Here is a 20,207-nt window from a genome sequence, read left to right as displayed (position 1 = left end):
GGGACTGGGGTTGTTCGGATAACTTATTTTTCGGATAACCGATTATGTACGAAAAAATATATTAATTTATCCCATCTTGACATTTTTCTCCGTTGCGTGTCGCTTCGCGTTGAATTTTCGTCGATGTTAAGCCTAACGAAGACTATTGTATCGTTAAAAATTATTTTTTTATTTTGTACTAACAAAATAAATATATTGAAAAATATAAAAACAGTAAAAAATTATACTTCAGAAGTTAATTTAGTATCAAAAACGTAAAGTATTTGGGTAGCTCAAGACATAGCCAAAGATTGCAGCGCCACAGCACTGGCGAAAATTTAAATTTGCCGACTGGAATTCTTTCGGATGATTGACTTTCGGATAATCGACGCTCTACTGTACAGTATATTCATTCTCCCTCTTGTATTACAGATTTCAATGTTTAAACTAGTGATATTACGATTTAGTATGTCCCATCTATAAGGGGATGCAGAAATAAACGTGTACAATTCTTGTAGAATGTTAAAAAAATTAACACCATTTTGCATGCATGCACGCACTGCACACCTACCAAGATCGTCTCTGATTCCATCCATGAGCCACTGGTAGGGAGCTATTTGACTAAGTGAATTCTTTTAAGATTTATAAAAGTAAAGAATATTTTATGTTATTTTTTATGTACGTTTCTTTTCTTTACAAAGCAATATTTAATTATAATTTTCTTCAAAAGTATATTCATACAATTGAAGAAGATTTTGTACCAGGTATATACATCCACCACATTATATTTTATTTCACCAAGTAAGTTTTTATGATTTTATTTTAAATTTTAGCCCTTATATCGTGGCTAGCGATTCGGAATGTAATTGCGATATTAAATATTTATTTTAAAAAAGTTATGGCTAAAGACCATATAATGAAAAAGAAAACATTATTAAAAGAGAAAGATCAATGCCTAAATTAAATATAAATACTTCAACAAAAAAGTTTTTTCGACATTTTCATGATAAAATTTATGAAGACGTAAAATGGCTTTGTGGATGCATAAAAATGCAAAAAGATTGTTTTGTCGGCTAATAGATATATTGTATCCAAATTAGCAGATGTTATCAAAGCAAGAATTGGCATTTAGAGGACATAGGGAATCTATCGAATCTAATAAGTACAGACGTAATTATATTGAATTTGCTTATTTATTAAGTAGGTCAGATAATCTATTAAAAGTATATTTAGAGAAGTCTACGGTTTTTACTGGCTTATCTAACGAACGAATACGAATGGACACTAGACCATCATTGACTGATTGCCCCTGAAAGTCGGCTTATTACAGAAACACAGCTTTCCTATCATCAAATGTCACGGCACGCCATTGACAACCTTTTTCTTTCCTCTGTTATAAACGGGTAAGAAGAAACATTGCGTTTAATGGTTTCCAGATGTTGAGAACTGTTATGATCTTAGAGTTTAAAGATCTCTACTCGTAAAAATCGCTATTTAATATCTAACAAAGAATTAGTTTAACGGTTCGGACTGGACACCGGTCACGTCCTGCCTGTCTAACTGACCCGAACAAAATACGTCCCCCAATCGCTCGCCCACACGTAAGTGTAACCTGATCGGTTCCAGATTGAACCCAGGTCGTTAGGTTTTCACACGTGCAAAAACAACCGACCCAACAAGAACAATGTACCAGGGGTAAAGACAAAGTGTGAGGTACTGTACAGTACAGTGGCTAGGAAATATAGTGTCGAAATCGAGCTTATTTTCTGTCCCTATATTGGAGGTTGCCGCAAGAGGCGCTGCTGTCAATCGTTGTGCTACACTGGCTGTATCATCCTATGTTTATATTGGTTTTAAGTGGGATTTTTAAGCATAGTAAATGTGCTGTAGCCAAGTAAAAGAATTTAGATCGATAATAAATCATATCACTAGCAATCAATTATTATATAGTATTACTTTATTAACATTTATGAAGGAATTCATTTTATTAAAGCTAATTAAGATTCTTATTAAATCAAATAGCCTACACTGTATTGTCTATTTTTACATTACAGCTGTTGAGTGCTGTACAAACAAGTATTATTTAGAGTACAAGAGTAATCTACTCTTGTTATTACCTTATTAACAACAAGGTTTATTCATATTTACTAAAAAAATACAGAATTTATCATATTTTTAATAATAAAATGTAAGTTTTATATGGCTTTGTGAACCTCTTCCACTGTGAGGGCCTAAAATAGAATTTATTAAGCAAATGCCATCAGTTACATAATACTGTATACTGTTCACAGTATTATGTGACATAGTATAAAGCAATATTAAAATTACAATTAAATTCTACACAGTATATAAAATATAAAGGCAGAATGTTACTTTATTGTCCCAATATAAAATTACAAAATTAAGTATGTACAAATAAACGATTATTAGTCTACTGCCAAGTACCCATGCATATACACTTTATATTTGAAAAATCTCTCTTAAAAAATTACAGATTAATATGCATGTAGATTTCTCACCCTTTTCGACAAAAATAAAAGAATTAAAAATTACAGTAGAGTAATATCTATAAATTAGAAATACACAAGTCAGTAAAGTTTCTGTTCAGCCATTTCCTAAGGATTTATTCACTTTACAAGCACAAATTTAATCGCTTTCGATGTTCTTGTAAGAAAGGATATCACGTAGCCAAAGCGAAAGTAGCACTACGATTGACATCAGCGCCACCTTGTCTGTGACGTCACTAACCTCGATGTATGAACCGAACGGTTATAATGGAGAAATATAAGCGCTTTCGACACTATATTTTCTAGCCACTGTACTGTACAGTACATAGAAATGTTTTCCTAAGAATATTTCCAAGCCTTTCTCACACAAGGGAAAATGGGTTAGGGAGAGTTGGGTTTTTTTAAAAACTCTTTCCACCCTGTGGGCACTAAGAGGGCCTCTTTTAGCAAGCCCACTATGAGTTCGGCCTGGCCCACAATGGGACGGCCGGGTGGTGAGGGATGGGGCCCGACATATTCGGACGGATCACCCCCGAATAATTCCTGGGAATTTTTCGATCCAAAATCCAGATTCGATCCCGGGTCCCCCAGAGCAGTAGGATGCCACCTTGAACCCTCGGCCATCTGGTCTACGGTTGGGGGTTGAGTATACCCCCTTTATGGAACAAAGGGAACAGTGGATCGAAAAAGTTTGGTAATCACTGGTCAAGTCAAACTGTTCCGACGAACCGTCTAGCTAAACAGTTCCAACAGTTCCAGTAGCGGAACTGGATCTCCCATTTCTAAACCAGACTACAGAGGTCTTGTAATTTTAGTGTGCCAAGGCCCATATGCCTATGGCCACGAACATGTGACTTGTGAACATATGACTTCACAAGTCACATGTTCGTGGCCATAGGCATATGACCTCAATGCAAGTTAAAAGGCGCTGATTGCTGGAATGATTCGGTCGCATTTATACAGTGCTGCTTGATCTCTACACTCAAAGCGTTTCTAAATGAAGCAGTATAATGTAGCGTCTAAACGTTTTCTGCAACAGGTCTCTGCAGAAAAGATAAAGCAGCTTTTATGTTCGCTACACGTGTAAAACAAAATGGATGCTTGTGTGTATAATACAATATTATGCTGTGATAATAAAAAAAGTAGAAGTGACTGTTGACAAAAATATCACGGAAAGATTAAGAAAAATTAATTTTTTTTTTTTAAAGTATTAGTCAAATAGTTGTCTAAAAATTTAATATAAAGTATAATCTCTGTATAGCGGACACCGTCGGGACACAGAAGTTTGTCCACTATTCGAAGGTATATTCTAGCAGCCATATTGTATTTTAACTTAGTCATTAAAGAGAAGAATACGATGGATTACGAAAACATCAATTTTGCGTTAGGAATGTGAATATACCGAAAAGTATACGTAGCATATATAATTAAAAAATATATATACACAATATATTATTTATTTTTTCAGCTGTAAAAATCTCGTTTCAATTGAATCTCGTACGAATGTCGAGTTACGAAGGCAATTTGCTATCCACTTCGAGTGGTGGGAATATATTCGTAATAGTTACATTTATAACGTGATTTATGATCTAAGCGAACAATAAAAATCGATACAGTGATTTGTCTTCTTTGTAGTTATCAAGTAGGTGTAACTTTTTTGCTTTTTTCGGTAATTGATTTATTAAAAATTACACTTTAGTATCCATCACAAAGTTGTTAAAACGATTACAACAATAGCATTTGTTTGATGAAAGTTCAAAGGTCGTGTTACGAAGGCGATTTATGCCGACCACTTTAAAATGTGCGAAGATATCGGTTTTCTCGTATTTATGACGTCATTTATGATCAAATTTATAATTTAGAAATTGTCTTTGTATTTTTTTTTTATTCTTTTAATGTATAAAAATTTGTAAAATTTTTCGATATCATTGCAAATTAATAATTCGTGCTTTTATATACACTTTTTATACTTATTGTAAGTAAAAAAATTTCAGAAATATCTGAATTCAAATCTAATACAGTGTCGCCCTCTAGTAATCGAAAAATAAAACTAACGATTATTTTAATTTTTCGGCATTATTATTAATTTATAATTCGAGTCTTTCTATACACTTTTTATACTTATTGTAAGTAAAAAAATTTCAGAAATATCTGAATTCAATCTAATACAGTGTCGCCCTCTAGTAATCGAAAAATAAAACTAACGATTATTTTAATTTTTCGGCATTACTATTAATTTATTATTCGAGTCTTACTCAATATACGAACAAACAACGTTTAATATTGTATTCTGGTACTAATTATGTAACATAATACGTTATTTAAATTTAAAACGTAATTAGAAATTATCTTAATAGCAGATTAATTATCGGTATAATTTAGAATTTAACACATTTCAAGTATATTAGGTTTTTATACAGATTACCCCCTTTATGAACTACATACATAGTTCTGTATGTTAAATTTGTCTTCTAAACATAAAGATATTAAAGGAAAAACAGTTCTAAATATGAATTGTAGCATTTTTTTAAAAGTTTTCTTATAAATTAATAAAAATAATCGGTACAGTCTCATTTCATTTTAGACGAGTTTTACTGTATAGAGTATGCAGGCAAGTGTGAGTGTACAGTACGTGAATAAGTACAGATTAAAGTACTAAACTCGAATTTCAATACATTATTACTAAAACTAGCAATCTTCACTGATTTTGGTTGTTGGATTATCCATTTTGCAGTGGCCTGAGGTGACGTTTGATGATAGGGAAGCTATGCCGGCCCTGGATAGAATCATTGGAAGTAGAGTGTAATCATACGATGTTTTGGTGTTAGCATCCACGAGAAACTTTTTAATTCAAAAGCTAAAAGACTCCTCTAAACAATGACACAGTCAATATATAAATATGTATTCGATCATTTTTACTTTTCCGGCTGTTATATATAACAGAAGGAAAGTGTAGCGATCGGTCAAAAAAATGACCCCTCCAAATTTTTACATTTTTAGATTCAGGACACCTTGAAATGTCGAGATATGCAAACAATTCGGGGGAGATTTTTTTTGTATGTATGTATGTATGTTAGAATGTGTGTGTGTATAGCCACGATTTTGTTCGTCCTGTTTGAAGGATTTTTGACGACTGAAGAGGGATAATTACCGACAGATTAATAAAATTTTAGTAAAGCTTGTCAGTTGTCTCATCTACTAGACTTATACACCGGATATAAGTATTTATAACAGCAGCTTACACTTAAAGTTTAATATCAATATATTGACACACACACAGTTTTTTTAACATCATTGGGCTCCTGGATTGTTAAAACATTGCTAAACGCAAAAAAAAAAAATTAAGGGACAAAATTTGACTGATCACCACACTTTTCCTATGTCATATTCTATAACAACTCATGAAATTAAAACACGGTGATTAATCAACTTTTTGGCTAGTTTTTGGTGTGTTTAAAAAACGATTTTAATAATAAAATTAAACTGAATGTCAAAAATAAAAAAAAAAGAATTATCAAAATACAACAATCAATAAGATAAAACCTTGAATTAACGGACGGGAAATAGAATAACAATTATAAAAATAGGGGAAGGAAATGTTCGTAGAAATCGACTGTTATTTGCGAGGGTTTATTTAAAAATCTATAACAATATGAACATAAATTATAATAAATGCATCTAGATGTTATTTTCGTTCTTCTGTTGTTTATATTTTACTGCATAGTATTTTATACTTTATGAATGCGTGCATTTAAAAATGTATTCACAGTATAATGTATTACGTAATTTTAAATTTAAATAACTGTAAAATAATGTAATGTGTGTTGATTAAATTTATGTAATCATAAAGAACTTTTATATTATTATTTACTCTTGTATTAGGATCGAATGCGAAATTTCATGTCTGCACTCGTTTCTGTTTTGTTTGCGGTATCCTGAAGTGTCGTTGAAGCACCCTAAAGTTCCGCAGCATCCGGATTAAAATCTATTTTTTTAAGCAATTGGTTCTTCAAATATTTCTCGAATACTATTGAGCTAAATCTACTAAACATATTATTCGTTATAAGAATAAATATAGAAATAGGGATTGACCAAAGCACCTAATGATCATCTGTTTTAATATGGACTGAATTACGAGAGGAAAATTCTCACGACCGTTAGACTTATTCACTGAATAGTCACAGAAGTCATTGCGTATAGCGTGTACATTTGAATTATTTGTTGGTATTCCTCTATTTTATGCTCTTTTTAGCTTACTTTACTTACAATTAACCTGACTTCTAAAAAAAAATATCAGTGGTATCATTAGTCTACATTTAATATGCTTAGCTTCAGTTTTCTAGAAGACCACAATGGCTTAGAATACTACTGGTTTCCAACGTTTTTTCATATATAAATTTAATTTTGATGTAATTTAAATAAAATATTGCATTTCTTTCCTATTGAGCAATATCATTTCTTTTAAAGTGATCTGCCAATTAATGGTCGACAATTTCGAATCAATACAGTTAATTTATTGCTTCTATTTAGAGTCATTAACACTCAGATTTAAAATGAGAGAAATACATCAATGATATATTTTTTTCTCCTCAATCAGTCACTGCATTCTTTACATTAGCTTCATTATCTGTACCAACAGTAATAATTTTATTGTAGACAAGTTTATTGTAGTTTATTGTAAGTAAATTGTGGTTTATTGTAGACTGAAGTAGACATGTTTTAGTGTAAAAAAATATTTTAATATATTTTCATTTATATGATAAAATTGCTATTACGTTTTAATTGACAGTTGTCATAACCGAGAAAGGATTCACAATTCCAACAGCAGCCATAACTGATTCGCATTATGTTGATTACGGAGAATTGGAAACAGAAGAAATTGAATTAGAAGAAAACAATAATGAAAAAGAAGGTAATTACGTTCTTCCATATAAAATTAAGTTTTATAATCGTATATCAAAATATTTCGTATTTATTATCGTTTTAGTTTGTGAGCACATTTTCGACGGTAAAGAACCTCCAACAGTTGTGATTGACGCTACGAGAAGACCAAGAGGAATGGATAATCGAATATCACCCACAGTCAAAGCTGTAGTTAGAAAAATGGGTGTGCCTACAGTTAGTGCTACTTACGGTTATAAACTGACACTGATGGGATGGGAAAGTTTAAGTGCAACAGAAAAAGAATATCTAGTACATATCGCTCCTCCAGGAGACGTTATTCCTTTCGCAGTCCGCGATATTTGTGAAATTCAAAAATTTAAATCAGCAGGAATACTCTACTATAAAGAATTAGGTTAGTTTAATTTATTATATAGTGTAAATGAATTAAGTAAGATGGCATGCTGCAAACATATATCAACACATAGCAACTAAATAATTTATTTTTTTGAAATGCAAGAATCCTTATAGGATACACGAAGATTTATGGCATTTTTTATTCGTATTTTCTTACATAAAATTCTATATAACGCTTCTTAATATTATTTACTGACAAAAGAGTGTTTTATATATATATTTTTTCCTCCCCAAATTTTTAGTTCTTTATTCTCAATAAAGCAGAAGGCAATGAAATAGCTTTTCATGAGTTTGAAGTTACAGGTTCTACATATGAACCAATAGGAGATATGTGAGTAAAGTTTATCATTTTATAAGACTTGTAGAATAGCATAAGAATATATTTGTGAAGTGTGATTAGTATTGGATGATACAAAAGTTTTTGGAAAATTTGAAAACTAAAATTAAAAGAATTTTTAAAAAACTTATTAAAATTAATTATACCCAATGCTGGCTATAAATTTCCTAGCCAAATAAATGTATATGTAACGAAGAAGAACAGCAAATGAAAATATACCTGAAATGTTGCAGTGAGATCATGTTTGGAAATAAATGTATATATAATAAAGACAGTTGGAAAGACAATGGAAAAAGTTGCAACAATTGAAATGCTCTGGTATTTTAGATACAAAAAATGAATAACCAGGTCTCGCCTATGTATGCATTTCAATCTCCAAATTTTAGTGTATATTATTGTCGCTTTTAGCATATTTCCTTATTTAATAACTAATAATAATATAAATAAACTGTAAGTAAACAGTACTTGTTCGGTGATAACCTCACAGGTCGCCAGATAGGTTTTATGAAAAGTAAAGCAGAATTCCTTGAAATGTAGCCCAAATTATTTTAAAAGTGGCTGAAAAGGTAATAGGTCACCCAAATGTAGTAGCATACAGCCCTATAATTATCTCAATCCGCTACTTGTACCCCAATCTTGCAATCCCGAAAATCAGTCTTATTTTATGAAATAAGAGAAGAAAAAAAAAGGTAGTTAATGTGTAAGATGACACACGAACATCTGTTACTATAAAAGCAAAGCCATGTTGACCAGATTAGAGTTGTTCTTGGTCTATTGTTCCCTTATAGCATGCAGGCACTTCGATCTAAACGAACGAGTATGACAGTTCGGACAGAATTTTCACTTCGAATTTCGAAGTAGCCGTATTTCGAACTAACAGAATGCCTTTATATGTAAATCTGTATATCTCCAGCTGTGGCTAAAGTACGGACAGTACGAAAAAAGTTCAATACAAATAGGATTTAGAACTATCTGAGTTCGAATTAACGAGGATTTCCTGTAAATTCATGATCCAGTTGCTTTGTTGGAAGTGACTGAATCCCAAATGTAACTTTCTTACAATATATTTTGATTAGTTTTGTGCCATTTTTTTAAATGTGATTATATAAATTTACTTACTTTACGTAGCGAAGTTACTGAGGAAGTCAACATATTTCATTATGTCATTGTCAATAATCTTTGCTCAAATATCTGATCTCGACCAAAAATAATATGTTAATTGTTAATTTTCACTTGTTATCTGTGATAAATGTAAACTTAATTAATTAAAAAAATTATAATTTTTTATGGTGTAATAATTATTATGTATCTACATATATTATTAACTAATTCTACATTAAATTAAGATTAAATTAACAGCGAGATGACGCAAAGATAATTATATTTTAAATCCTTTTATCAATGAAAAAATGCTTTAGAGTAAATTAACATCTATCTAGATGTACAAACAAAATTTAGATATTTTTATCTTTATTCGACATTTTGTCATTGAATACAATAATCAATAAACAAATAATATCCATTATGTAACTCATAGTATATATAACTTATAGTTAATCTATTACATTTAACTAAATAAGAAATAAATGAGTATAGAATTTATGTTCTTTTGACTTTCTATAGTTTCTATCTTATTTTCAAATCAAATAATTTCTCTCTGTGTGAACTTATCTCAAAGACTTTGTTGAAAAAATTTTGGTTACTCCAGTAGTCACTACTAATAAATATATCATTTATTTTCAGCATATATTAAGGACTGAAAGAGGGGGGCGAATAACCCGAAATGTCCCTTTTATATAAGAAAGTCCACATAACAGTGTTCTTATATGATAAGTTCTCCATAGCAATTCTGTATTATTAGTTCCAAAGAGAAAATCATTACATACTTTTTACGCCTATAAAATTTTAATTTTAGTAATTTAAAGATTTCAATTATTTTTTTTTTCCATTCGGTTTGCGTTTGATTGTTAAGTTGATGTCGTGCCAATGCATAAAATTATTGCCGCTACTTTGCGGTACCTTAGCTGATGATTCAATAAATAATTGTTCTTGTTGTGGCACGAAAACGGTTTTATATATATTACCCAAGTATTTCGATATTATAAACAACTATTCGACTTCTGCTATAATGCAAACAAAAAGCTACACAACAAAAGCATCACTATGGCAATATCGAAAATGTCTCTGTATAAAAATCAATATAATAAGTGAAAAATTTCGATATAACATAAAAGTCCTCATATAAATATTTAAATCGACAATTTTTTTTTATACAATTACAATTTCTAATTTTATAAATATTCATATGTCAATATTCAATAAGCATTTGAAAATTTAAAGATATTATAACTTATTTAATTTATTATAAATAGATATAATTTAAATAAAGTTATATCTATTTATTAATCATTATATTCGAAATGTAAACTGCTGGTTTATCATTTTTTTTTTTCCTGTATTAATTCATTCACGTGTTCACGCATTGTATTACTAAGAGTTTGATATTCGTGTTGAATAATTCCATCCAACTTCCTGGATTCTTTTGATATAAAAAGCTTGTTTTTTGAGATCTTTTCCTAAGAGATTTACAATGGAAAAAACAACTAGATTGATAGATGAACAACTTAACACATTAATCTTTATCTGTAAGTATTGTTTTGGCAACTTGCACCAAAATTATATTTGGTTTTTGCAGTTTTTCCTGGTATGAAAGAAAACTTTCCTTAAGGATTTGATAATATATATATATATATATATATATATTTTAATTCGCTATTCCATCAATAAAATGTAAAGTGCCAAAACGTAGTCATGCAACTCAATAATATCATAATGCTTTCTGGGAACTTTATTGTACGATTAAAACGCTCAAGATGAAAGACTTCGTGCTTTCCTTACTTCTTCGTGTTTCTTTTTTGTTTATTTCAATGCAAATCTCAACTTGTCTTTACTGCCGTTCCACTATTTCCACACTCAATTTTGACCTTCCTTTCCTCACTTTAGGTTTAGTTAACAAGATTTTTTTTCTTAATTTTGTAAAGATAAATCACATGTTGACACACAACCATTACTACTGATATATAGCACTATTATTTTACCCGATAAAATTTGTAGTCAAGTTTCTGCAAATATATCCGACAAGTCTCTTTATTAACTTGTTTACTAATAGCTGCATTCTATTCAATTTTGTAAGTAATGTCACCAGTTTCTCTTGATAATTTTTCGCAAGAACTTGAGATTGGAAGCTGCTTCCAATCCAATTGATCTAAGACAATCTAAATCAAGTTCTAAAGAACTTGAGATTGGAAGCAGCTTCCAATCTCAAGTTCTTTAGAACTTGATTTAGATTGTCTTAGATCAATAACATCAGTTTTCTTGTACTTTTTATAACGTCAGAAACTATTGATTTGCCAATTTTTACCTCTGTAGCAATTTGATGCAAGGACTTTCCCTCTTCACGAAAGCTTACAATTACTTCTGTAATATCATAGCTTACTATTTTTCCAAGTGGCATTTGTTTTACTAATTTACGCTAATTAAATATTGATATGTATGTATAACATGCAAATTATTTAAATATTATTGGATATAATCTAATTACAAGTTTCATTTTTAGTAATGTCTGACGTATTTTCTGTCACTACTGAAGGTTTCCAAAGTCTTTTAGTCGTCTATGGTTTCCTTAATGATTTATTTCTTTAATAATTTATGCATTTTATTGAATTAATTATTTATTGATGATATCGTTTAAACACAATAATTTTTGTAATCATAACCACGGAATGGTAAATTCTTTATCTGGATTTTGAACTAATGAAAATGTTCCCCATATTTTTAGGACTAGTCAAATTAATTTAGAGTATTTTAAATTTACAAAGATTTATTAAACATTTATATTATTTTTATTAGAATTCGTAAATATTTGTTTTACTACTAACCAACAGATATGTCTGGCATTGCCCGTCCAAACAGGTAAATGGCTAAACGTTAAAAATGAAAATCACATTACAAATTTGGTTGTTTTTAGCTTACAATTGTTATGTTTATTGCGAAGTATCTAGGAAATCAAATCAAAGGAAGAGTGGGGTGTCCAGATTTCATGAAAGTCTATATTTTTTCCCCAAAATAAAGCATGAAAATTTGCTACGGATCGGACATAGGATTTAATAAGTTAATATGGAGGACGGTGTAAAGCAACCAGATTATACTCATTCGCGCTTTACAGAGCACCAACCTCACACGGTTTAGCTGGTGGAAGCTGCACAACAAAATATCCTATAACGCTTCCAATGATTCTATCCAAGACCGGTTCTGGGCTGTTAGCCGCCTGCCTTCTAATATGACCGCCTTCTCCCCATTATGCGAATCGCGAGTAGATTTATAACTTAATCCAACCGATAGGAGTTTACTGATATGTTTTTATGATAGTTCTGTATAGTTGACAGGAGTTTTAAAAAATCCATTAAAATATTTTATATTAATACAGTAGAGCGTCGATTATCCGAATCAATTGGGGACAGGGATTGTTCGGAAGATCGATGTTTCGGATAACCGATTATGTACGAAAAAATATATTAATTTATCCCATCTTGACATTTTTCTCCGTTGCGTGTCGCTTCGCGTTGAATTTTCGTCGATGTTAAGCCTAACGAAGACTATTGTATCGTTAAAAATTATTTTTTTATTTTGTACTAACAAAATAAATATATTGAAAAATATAAAAACAGTAAAAAATTATACTTCAGAAGTTAATTTAGTATCAAAAACGTAAAATATTTGAGTAGCNGACACTGATGGGATGGGAAAGTTTAAGTGCAACAGAAAAAGAATATCTAGTACATATCGCTCCTCCAGGAGACGTTATTCCTTTCGCAGTCCGCGATATTTGTGAAATTCAAAAATTTAAATCAGCAGGAATACTCTACTATAAAGAATTAGGTTAGTTTAATTTATTATATAGTGTAAATGAATTAAGTAAGATGGCATGCTGCAAACATATATCAACACATAGCAACTAAATAATTTATTTTTTTGAAATGCAAGAATCCTTATAGGATACACGAAGATTTATGGCATTTTTTATTCGTATTTTCTTACATAAAATTCTATATAACGCTTCTTAATATTCTTTTTCAACAAAAGAGTGTTTTATATATATATATATATATATATATTACTCTTAACTGTTCGTATTTGTGTAAGAATAAATGTAAAGGAAGGATTAAAATAAAAATAATTAGGAACAATGAAAATTATTTTAAATAAATTATTCATTTATTTTTAATGAAGACAATAATAAATTTGTTGAGCCAAAGATAGTATATGTCCTCATTAATTACTATAATTATTTCTCGTAAATAATTTAAAATCAATATCTACATATAAACATTATTATTATTAAATTTTCTAACAGAGTGGTGACATTTACTTTGAGGAATAATCTAATAAACAACTGAAGAATCGACTTTGCTATGATTTTTAGTTGAAATTAATTCATTAATCACTTTAATCAATATCCTCCTAAATTGTTTCCATACAATTTGGAAATATGATTGAGATAATATATATTGCAACAAATGCCATTATTTCTTAAATTATTTCTCTAATAATTAAAGAAATTAAAATTTTACAAAATTCTTCATTGATGTTGCAATTTATTTGATCGAAAATACATCTGTTTATGATCTTCATTAATGTTCAATCAGTTTTAAAATAATTTAATGATTTCTTAATATAATAATTAATAAAGAAAGTATCAGATATTTTTTCCAAAAATTTTATTAAAATTATACTCGTATTTCTAATATGTTTATTTATTAACATATATAACAAATATTCTTTGTTTTAGTGATGGATCTCAAATACAGTACATTATTAGAAAATATTCCAACCAAACATATCATTCAACTTATCGAAAATGATGAGAATGATATAAGAACTAAAATTCAGAGAATGAAACCTCCAGAAATTGCAAATTTTTTTGTAATCGGTTCAAACAGCGTAATAGAGAAAGCATTAAGAATGGTAAGTATCTGGGTGTGCCACAGCTGGTTTTTCGGTAACAGTATGATTTAAAATTAATCTCCATTAGAATAGAGACATCTATCCTACTTCTTTGTACAATCCTATTAATGTTCTCCGAGTATAATGATTATAACAACTAAATTAGAATGTCTGTCAGTATACTCTAACATTATCGTTCGAATGAATATATCGTTCCTTAAAAAATAACAAGAAGAAAAGCCCACCGATAACCGAGTAAATAAAAATCACCGAATACGAACTGGTCACATTGCGTTTTCCGAGATTATTTCATGTATATAACATCCAAATGAGGACCAGTTTTCCATAGAAATTCCTCCCAGGATGTATTCACCCCGCGCAGATCGCCAGTGTTGGATTGTCCTTTCCCATCAATCCAATCCTTTAAAACACATTCAGGAATCATGCAGCACAAAAGAATAATAGTCAAAGCAGAATACTACTACTGTGGCATGCAATCTACTACTATTTCGTGGGTATGTAGTCTGTGCATTTGCACAAAGCTTCAATTAAAGGATCGTAGAGAAGCTCTGCGCTTGATTAATGCTCAGCTCTCGGCTTCTTGAAAAACCTCGCCTTTTTTCATTTGAATATGCAAAATATGGAAATGGTTCTAAGTACACTACTTACGGAAACAAATTTCTAAGGCTATTGACAACAGGCGTTATTCTACTTCATGAATAATACAAGATATGTTTGGCTGACATATAAAAGTATTGAAAGATTTGGCTAGAAAGGTCCTGACCATTAATCATGTAGTACTAATCTTTTTCCATGTAACTTTTGGGTATTTTCGAGGATGAAGAAGAAATTGAAGACAACGTTTTCATTTGAAGGATGATGTTAAAGATACATTGACAGACGTTCTAACCCAGTTCCATAATTATTCAATTCGGATTGTACAGCAAAGGGATAAGTGAGAATAACTTTCAAATAAAGAATAGCTTACTGTTATCAAAAACCAGGTATGGCTCCTTTTATTTGACTCATTCAAATATTTTATTATTATAATTTGTATCAATGAGCTACAACTAATTTTATAAATTTTTAAAGGCAAACAATTTGAACTTATATGGTAATCAATTTTCCTGGTATTTTATTACAACTGTAAGTATCAATTTTGAAAAATTTGAATTTAAAATCTGAAATAACTTTTAAAATATTTATTTTAATAAATTATAAATATTAATTTTGTTTATTAGAGAACTCGAAATTGCATCACAGTCATGCTATATATTATATTTTATATTGGTATTTTGTTTCACTCGTTTCGTCTTAAGGGCATTAAGGGAGCCTATTAGTTAAACTTTATGCAGGATGTCCATGAAGTCTGTCAAGTTTTAGAAGTTTATTTTGTGCGAAACTTATGCAACTTCTGTATCAAAAGGTAGGCAAATGCAGTTTTAACCAGCATACCAGTACATGAAGCACATGTAGGTGGTCTACGAAAGGGAGTGGACTTATTGAAGCAGCGAATCAAGAAGTCATTGTAAATGTGACAACGAATATGTTAACGAATATATGGCAGGGAATTGAGTATCTTCTAGATGTGCCGAAGGAGAGGAAAGGTGCACATGGAGGTGTACTGATATGCTGACTAAAACTTTATGCTTTTGCCTAACTTTGGGTGCAGGAACTACCTCTGTGAGTTTAACATTGTTTTGTAAATAAATTTCTAAAACTCGACATAGTTGTATGGATACCATGTATTTATAACATGGTAATATAAAATATGGCATACTTTAACTACTTGTATTTTCATGGATCTGGAGATTTGTGGAGCATCATCCACAAAAACTGTGGCTGTTCTTATGTCATGTGTATGGGACTCTGTAATGCGTGAATTCCGTTCTATGAGATTCTTCAGAGCTTTTGCAATATTTTCAACAGCTCTGAAGAATTTATCTCAGATTATCGATTCACATCTTTAACGTTATGATATCCAGGGCCTAATTTAGACCTTCGTGGGCCCTATGCAAAATAATGTTTATGAGCCCCTTTACAAATTTTGTATTACTACAAATATAAATAAAATTGTAATTTAAAGTAATTTTTATTTTAAAACCACTACAAACATAAAATAATCAATATATTATTTTTGTACTAACTCAGATTCGATATTTAGTATCGATAGTGCAGATAATTTGCATATTGGAAAAGGTTGATATTATATTATTATTTATAATAAAATATAACATTTCTTGGGGATTCTTTTCTATGTGATTATTAAAATAGTATTAAACTGAACGTCACGAATCTCATGAATGTAAATGTTTTATACATGTTATTTATTATCTCAGAAGAATCTGCATTATCCTTAGAAAATTGATTCAGTTGATGATAATTGTGAAGATGAATATCATCTTCACAATTATCATCAAATTGGCACTTTTGTTTACGGCTTCTCAGAAAATCTGTCGAATAAATTGCATCTGTAAAATTGCCACATAATTCTTTAGCTTGTTCTTCAATAGAATCAAAATCGTTTCTTAATTCCTGAACAAATCTTATAAGACTTTCATATAAAGTGCAAATTACATTTAAATTGCCAGTTATTTCTTGCAACGATTTGCTTGTTGCATTGATCCTGTTTAATATTTTGTTTCACAACACAGTCATTAAGCAAAATTCAAAACTTTTTATATTATCATATAAATCTGTTGCTTCTATTTGGGTTAATCTTCTTTGAGACACGTCTTCTTCTAATTTTTGAAGTGCTGATTTAATTTCATTGAATCCACTGATAATGGCTCTAATAGCATCCGCTCTTGCTGACCAACTAGTGTCACTAATAGGTTTGATAGTAAGTGGTTTATTGTTCTCTTGGAAAAGATTTTTTACTAAATTCCATCGGAATGTCGACACAGCAAAAAAGTGTAAATATTTTGAATAGTACTGAAATATCTAACTGCCAATGGGTAACAATCTCCAGCAAAATTACCTACAAGATTTAAAGAATGACTGCTGCATAGAACATAATGACCGCTTTCACCTTAACTTTTTATTTTTGCTTGAAGACCATTGTATTTGCCAGCTAAATTCGACGCTTTGTCATAGCTTTGACCTCTGCAATTTTTTATACCGACTTTTTAAACTATCCAAATAACTTACAACTGATTCCTCCAAACAGTCAGCAGCATGTAAAAAAAATAGAAATAAAATTTAAAAATCGCTCAATAGCGCTACCATTTGCAAAATATATATGCCAAATAATATATGTTAAATAGAAACATGCAAAACATGTACTGTACTTGAAAGAAAGAAAAACTATAATTGCAAAAATAGGTTATAACATATGCAATCCATCTAGTCAAAATCAGGGTCCTGACACAAAAGTTACCTACGGAATGATGCCGAAGTTTCACTAGTGTTATCTGATCGTATCACCCAATTATGAAAAACTACATAACAATATAATTCGTTCTACAAAAATATTAATGCGTTGTAATGCGTTTTTTTATTTTTATATTTGAATATCTTACTTACATTGTATTTTGGAGCTACAATAAAATTATGCAGCAAAAAGCATTACTTTATATTTTTCTCAAAGAACACTGCTTTATTCTGAACTTCACAGAACAGATCTAATGCGCATATACAGTAGACCCCCCCTATAACACTGTAGATAATTCCGTGTTGTACGAGTCACTTAGATTTTACAAATACGTAAGCCGTTCACAGCCCGGCACACGTATTTGTAAAATCTAAGTGACTCGTACAGCATGGAATTCATATAACACGGAATTATCTACAGTGTTATAAGGGGTCTACTGTACAAACTTTATCTAATTCTTAATGATAGTAATTCTTAATATTAATAAAACAATGGCACATTTAGAATCTATTACGAGTCCCAGGCAAGTGCCTTGCCTGCCTTGCACCAAATTAGGCCCTGATGATTTTTTCAGGCCATCTATATTGGGTGGCATCTCTACAGCCAACAGTTTACATTTATTTCTGGCCAAAAGTTAAAATTTCTATTTAAGTTACATGCATAAGCTTTTTGCAAGATAATTTACGTAAAAATTCAATTTTCTTGACCTATACCGTACATGTATTATTACATTCAATCTTTATTTTTACGATATATAAATCTATTGTTTCAGCATATTTTTGAAAAGTATGAAGGTTACTATTATTATATTACAAGTAATAATAGATAAAAATATATTTAATTTTTATATTTTAAATTTAATATGTATCTAAATTTATATGATACTTCATGATTTTATTAATAGTAGAATTTTGAACATTTTGTAAATAACTTACTGTTACCTAAAATTTATATAATTTAGGAAAACCAAGAACCGGATTGCCACTGTAAAAATATGACTTCCCTACTTCTAAAACCAATAGCAAAAAAACAAGATAGGTTGGAATGGATTATGAGAAAACTTCCAAAATATTCTTCTGACGTAAATTATAAAAGTTTTTTTTTATAAACATTAACAAATAAATATAAATTTATGTTTCTGTATTCTATTAAATATTCCGTTGATCTTTATATTAGATGGAAGCCACATTTTACTTTGATTTGGGTGATTTCGTGGCTAAGACAGTACGTGACATGATCAAAAAAGGAAATTGGCCAGAAAAATTAGATTATCCTGAATGCAGTGATATGACATTAACTGAAGAAATGAAAGAGCAGAGGGGAAAAATTCGTCTAATGACAACATTAAAACAGGTAATATCTCTAATATTAAGGTTTTAATTCTTAACCATACTCTCAAAAGTCTTTTATGTTGTATACAAGACTTTGTAAAACTGTACTCATGTAAAACTGTAAATTATGTAAATTCTGTTCTGATACTTTGCACAGTTTAACTTTTTTTTTATATAACTGTTGAAGTTGCCATGATTGCTCCCATAACTGGAGCCAGAGCCAGTGTCCTCCGATGTGTCTGCCAATGAAAGTGTCTGGGCAGACAGTTTTAGGTAACTCAATATGTCCGCCCAGACACATTGAGTTATTACATTGCACACCTCCATACATTCGGGATCATTTCAAGCTGTCAGAGCAAATATAAATAATAAGTTTAAAGAGATACATTCTTAAAGATAATCATTCTTTTTTCTTCAATGAACTGATACAGAACTAGTGACAAAGCATAGTGCATATGTCTACAAATTCACGGGTGCACGATGTGGTGGCCGCATAAAATTCAAACGCTCATAACTTCTGATAATTGCATTTTTCGAAAAAAGTATTTCAGATAAAAGTTTGTTTTGAATGTAGAATCATAATATAAAATAAAGAAAAGGAATTTCTATTTAAGAAAATGAAGTTGACCCAGTTTTCACCTACCGTAAGGCTATCTATGATGATATCGATAGCCCATCTTCTGGTCTTTTTGAGCTGAATCTATTGTCAAATTCGGACAATTCCGAATTTTCTATGTGAGTAATAAAATGTTCAAATAAGACAACAGTTTAGTCTTAATAATGGTTAACTAGTTTTGCTACGCCCGTATATAGCAATATGCTTATTTATTCATAATTACTACAGGAAGGATTTTAAGGTGCAGCATCTTTTCAAAAATAAAACTGTTTTCATATCGATAGTTTAAGATATATATTTTGAAGCATGAAATGGAGCGAAATGGACACACTATGTTACACATTTTTGCACCCTTTTCGTTATTTCTCTCCCTTTTCAGTTCTTGTTGATGCTTCAGTATCTTTTTCCTCACTTTTCTCCGTGTTTTTAAAAGGACAATATTTTAAATTGAACAAAAAAAAAATAAATAAAATAAAATAAACTATTTTCAGTGTTCTTGAGCAGTTACATGAAATTCCATGCCCTTATTTTGTAGAGCAGAACGAGAGCTATAAAATGGTATATTTACCATCGTTGTAGCAAGATAATGTAGAAAACACACCACAAAAGAAAACATAAACTTTGACAAAAAAGTAGCGATCTATTTGCCAATTCTGTATGAGGTCCATGTCCAGTATTTAAAGAAGGCTCAGAAAAACAGACCATTTCATTTTGGCCTTGGACTCTGTGATGGATAGTTGCTCTATATAGTTTGTTGTGTTAG

General features: G+C 30.2%; 1 protein-coding gene across 1 annotated transcript in view; it reads left to right on the top strand.

Moving 5' to 3' along the window:
- Positions 1-20,207, top strand: part of LOC111618465 (ionotropic receptor 25a-like) — a 48,510-nt gene that overhangs the window by 15,237 nt on the left and 13,066 nt on the right. Inside the window, exons 3-9 of the mRNA XM_023360007.1 lie at positions 7,276-7,398; positions 7,474-7,698; positions 12,976-13,059; positions 13,970-14,145; positions 15,217-15,270; positions 18,459-18,578; positions 18,674-18,850. Of these exons, the coding sequence (XP_023215775.1) occupies positions 7,276-7,398; positions 7,474-7,698; positions 12,976-13,059; positions 13,970-14,145; positions 15,217-15,270; positions 18,459-18,578; positions 18,674-18,850 (959 nt within the window). The remainder of the gene's footprint in view (positions 1-7,275; positions 7,399-7,473; positions 7,699-12,975; positions 13,060-13,969; positions 14,146-15,216; positions 15,271-18,458; positions 18,579-18,673; positions 18,851-20,207) is intronic.

Source organism: Centruroides sculpturatus, unplaced genomic scaffold (genome assembly GCF_000671375.1).
Source record: "Centruroides sculpturatus isolate CEXI.00-Female unplaced genomic scaffold, Cexi_2.0 scaffold5, whole genome shotgun sequence".
Taxonomy (NCBI): Eukaryota; Metazoa; Arthropoda; class Arachnida; order Scorpiones; family Buthidae; genus Centruroides; species Centruroides sculpturatus.
The sequence above is the reverse complement of the archived record's forward strand: the minus strand, read 5'-3'. Positions and strand labels throughout refer to the sequence as shown.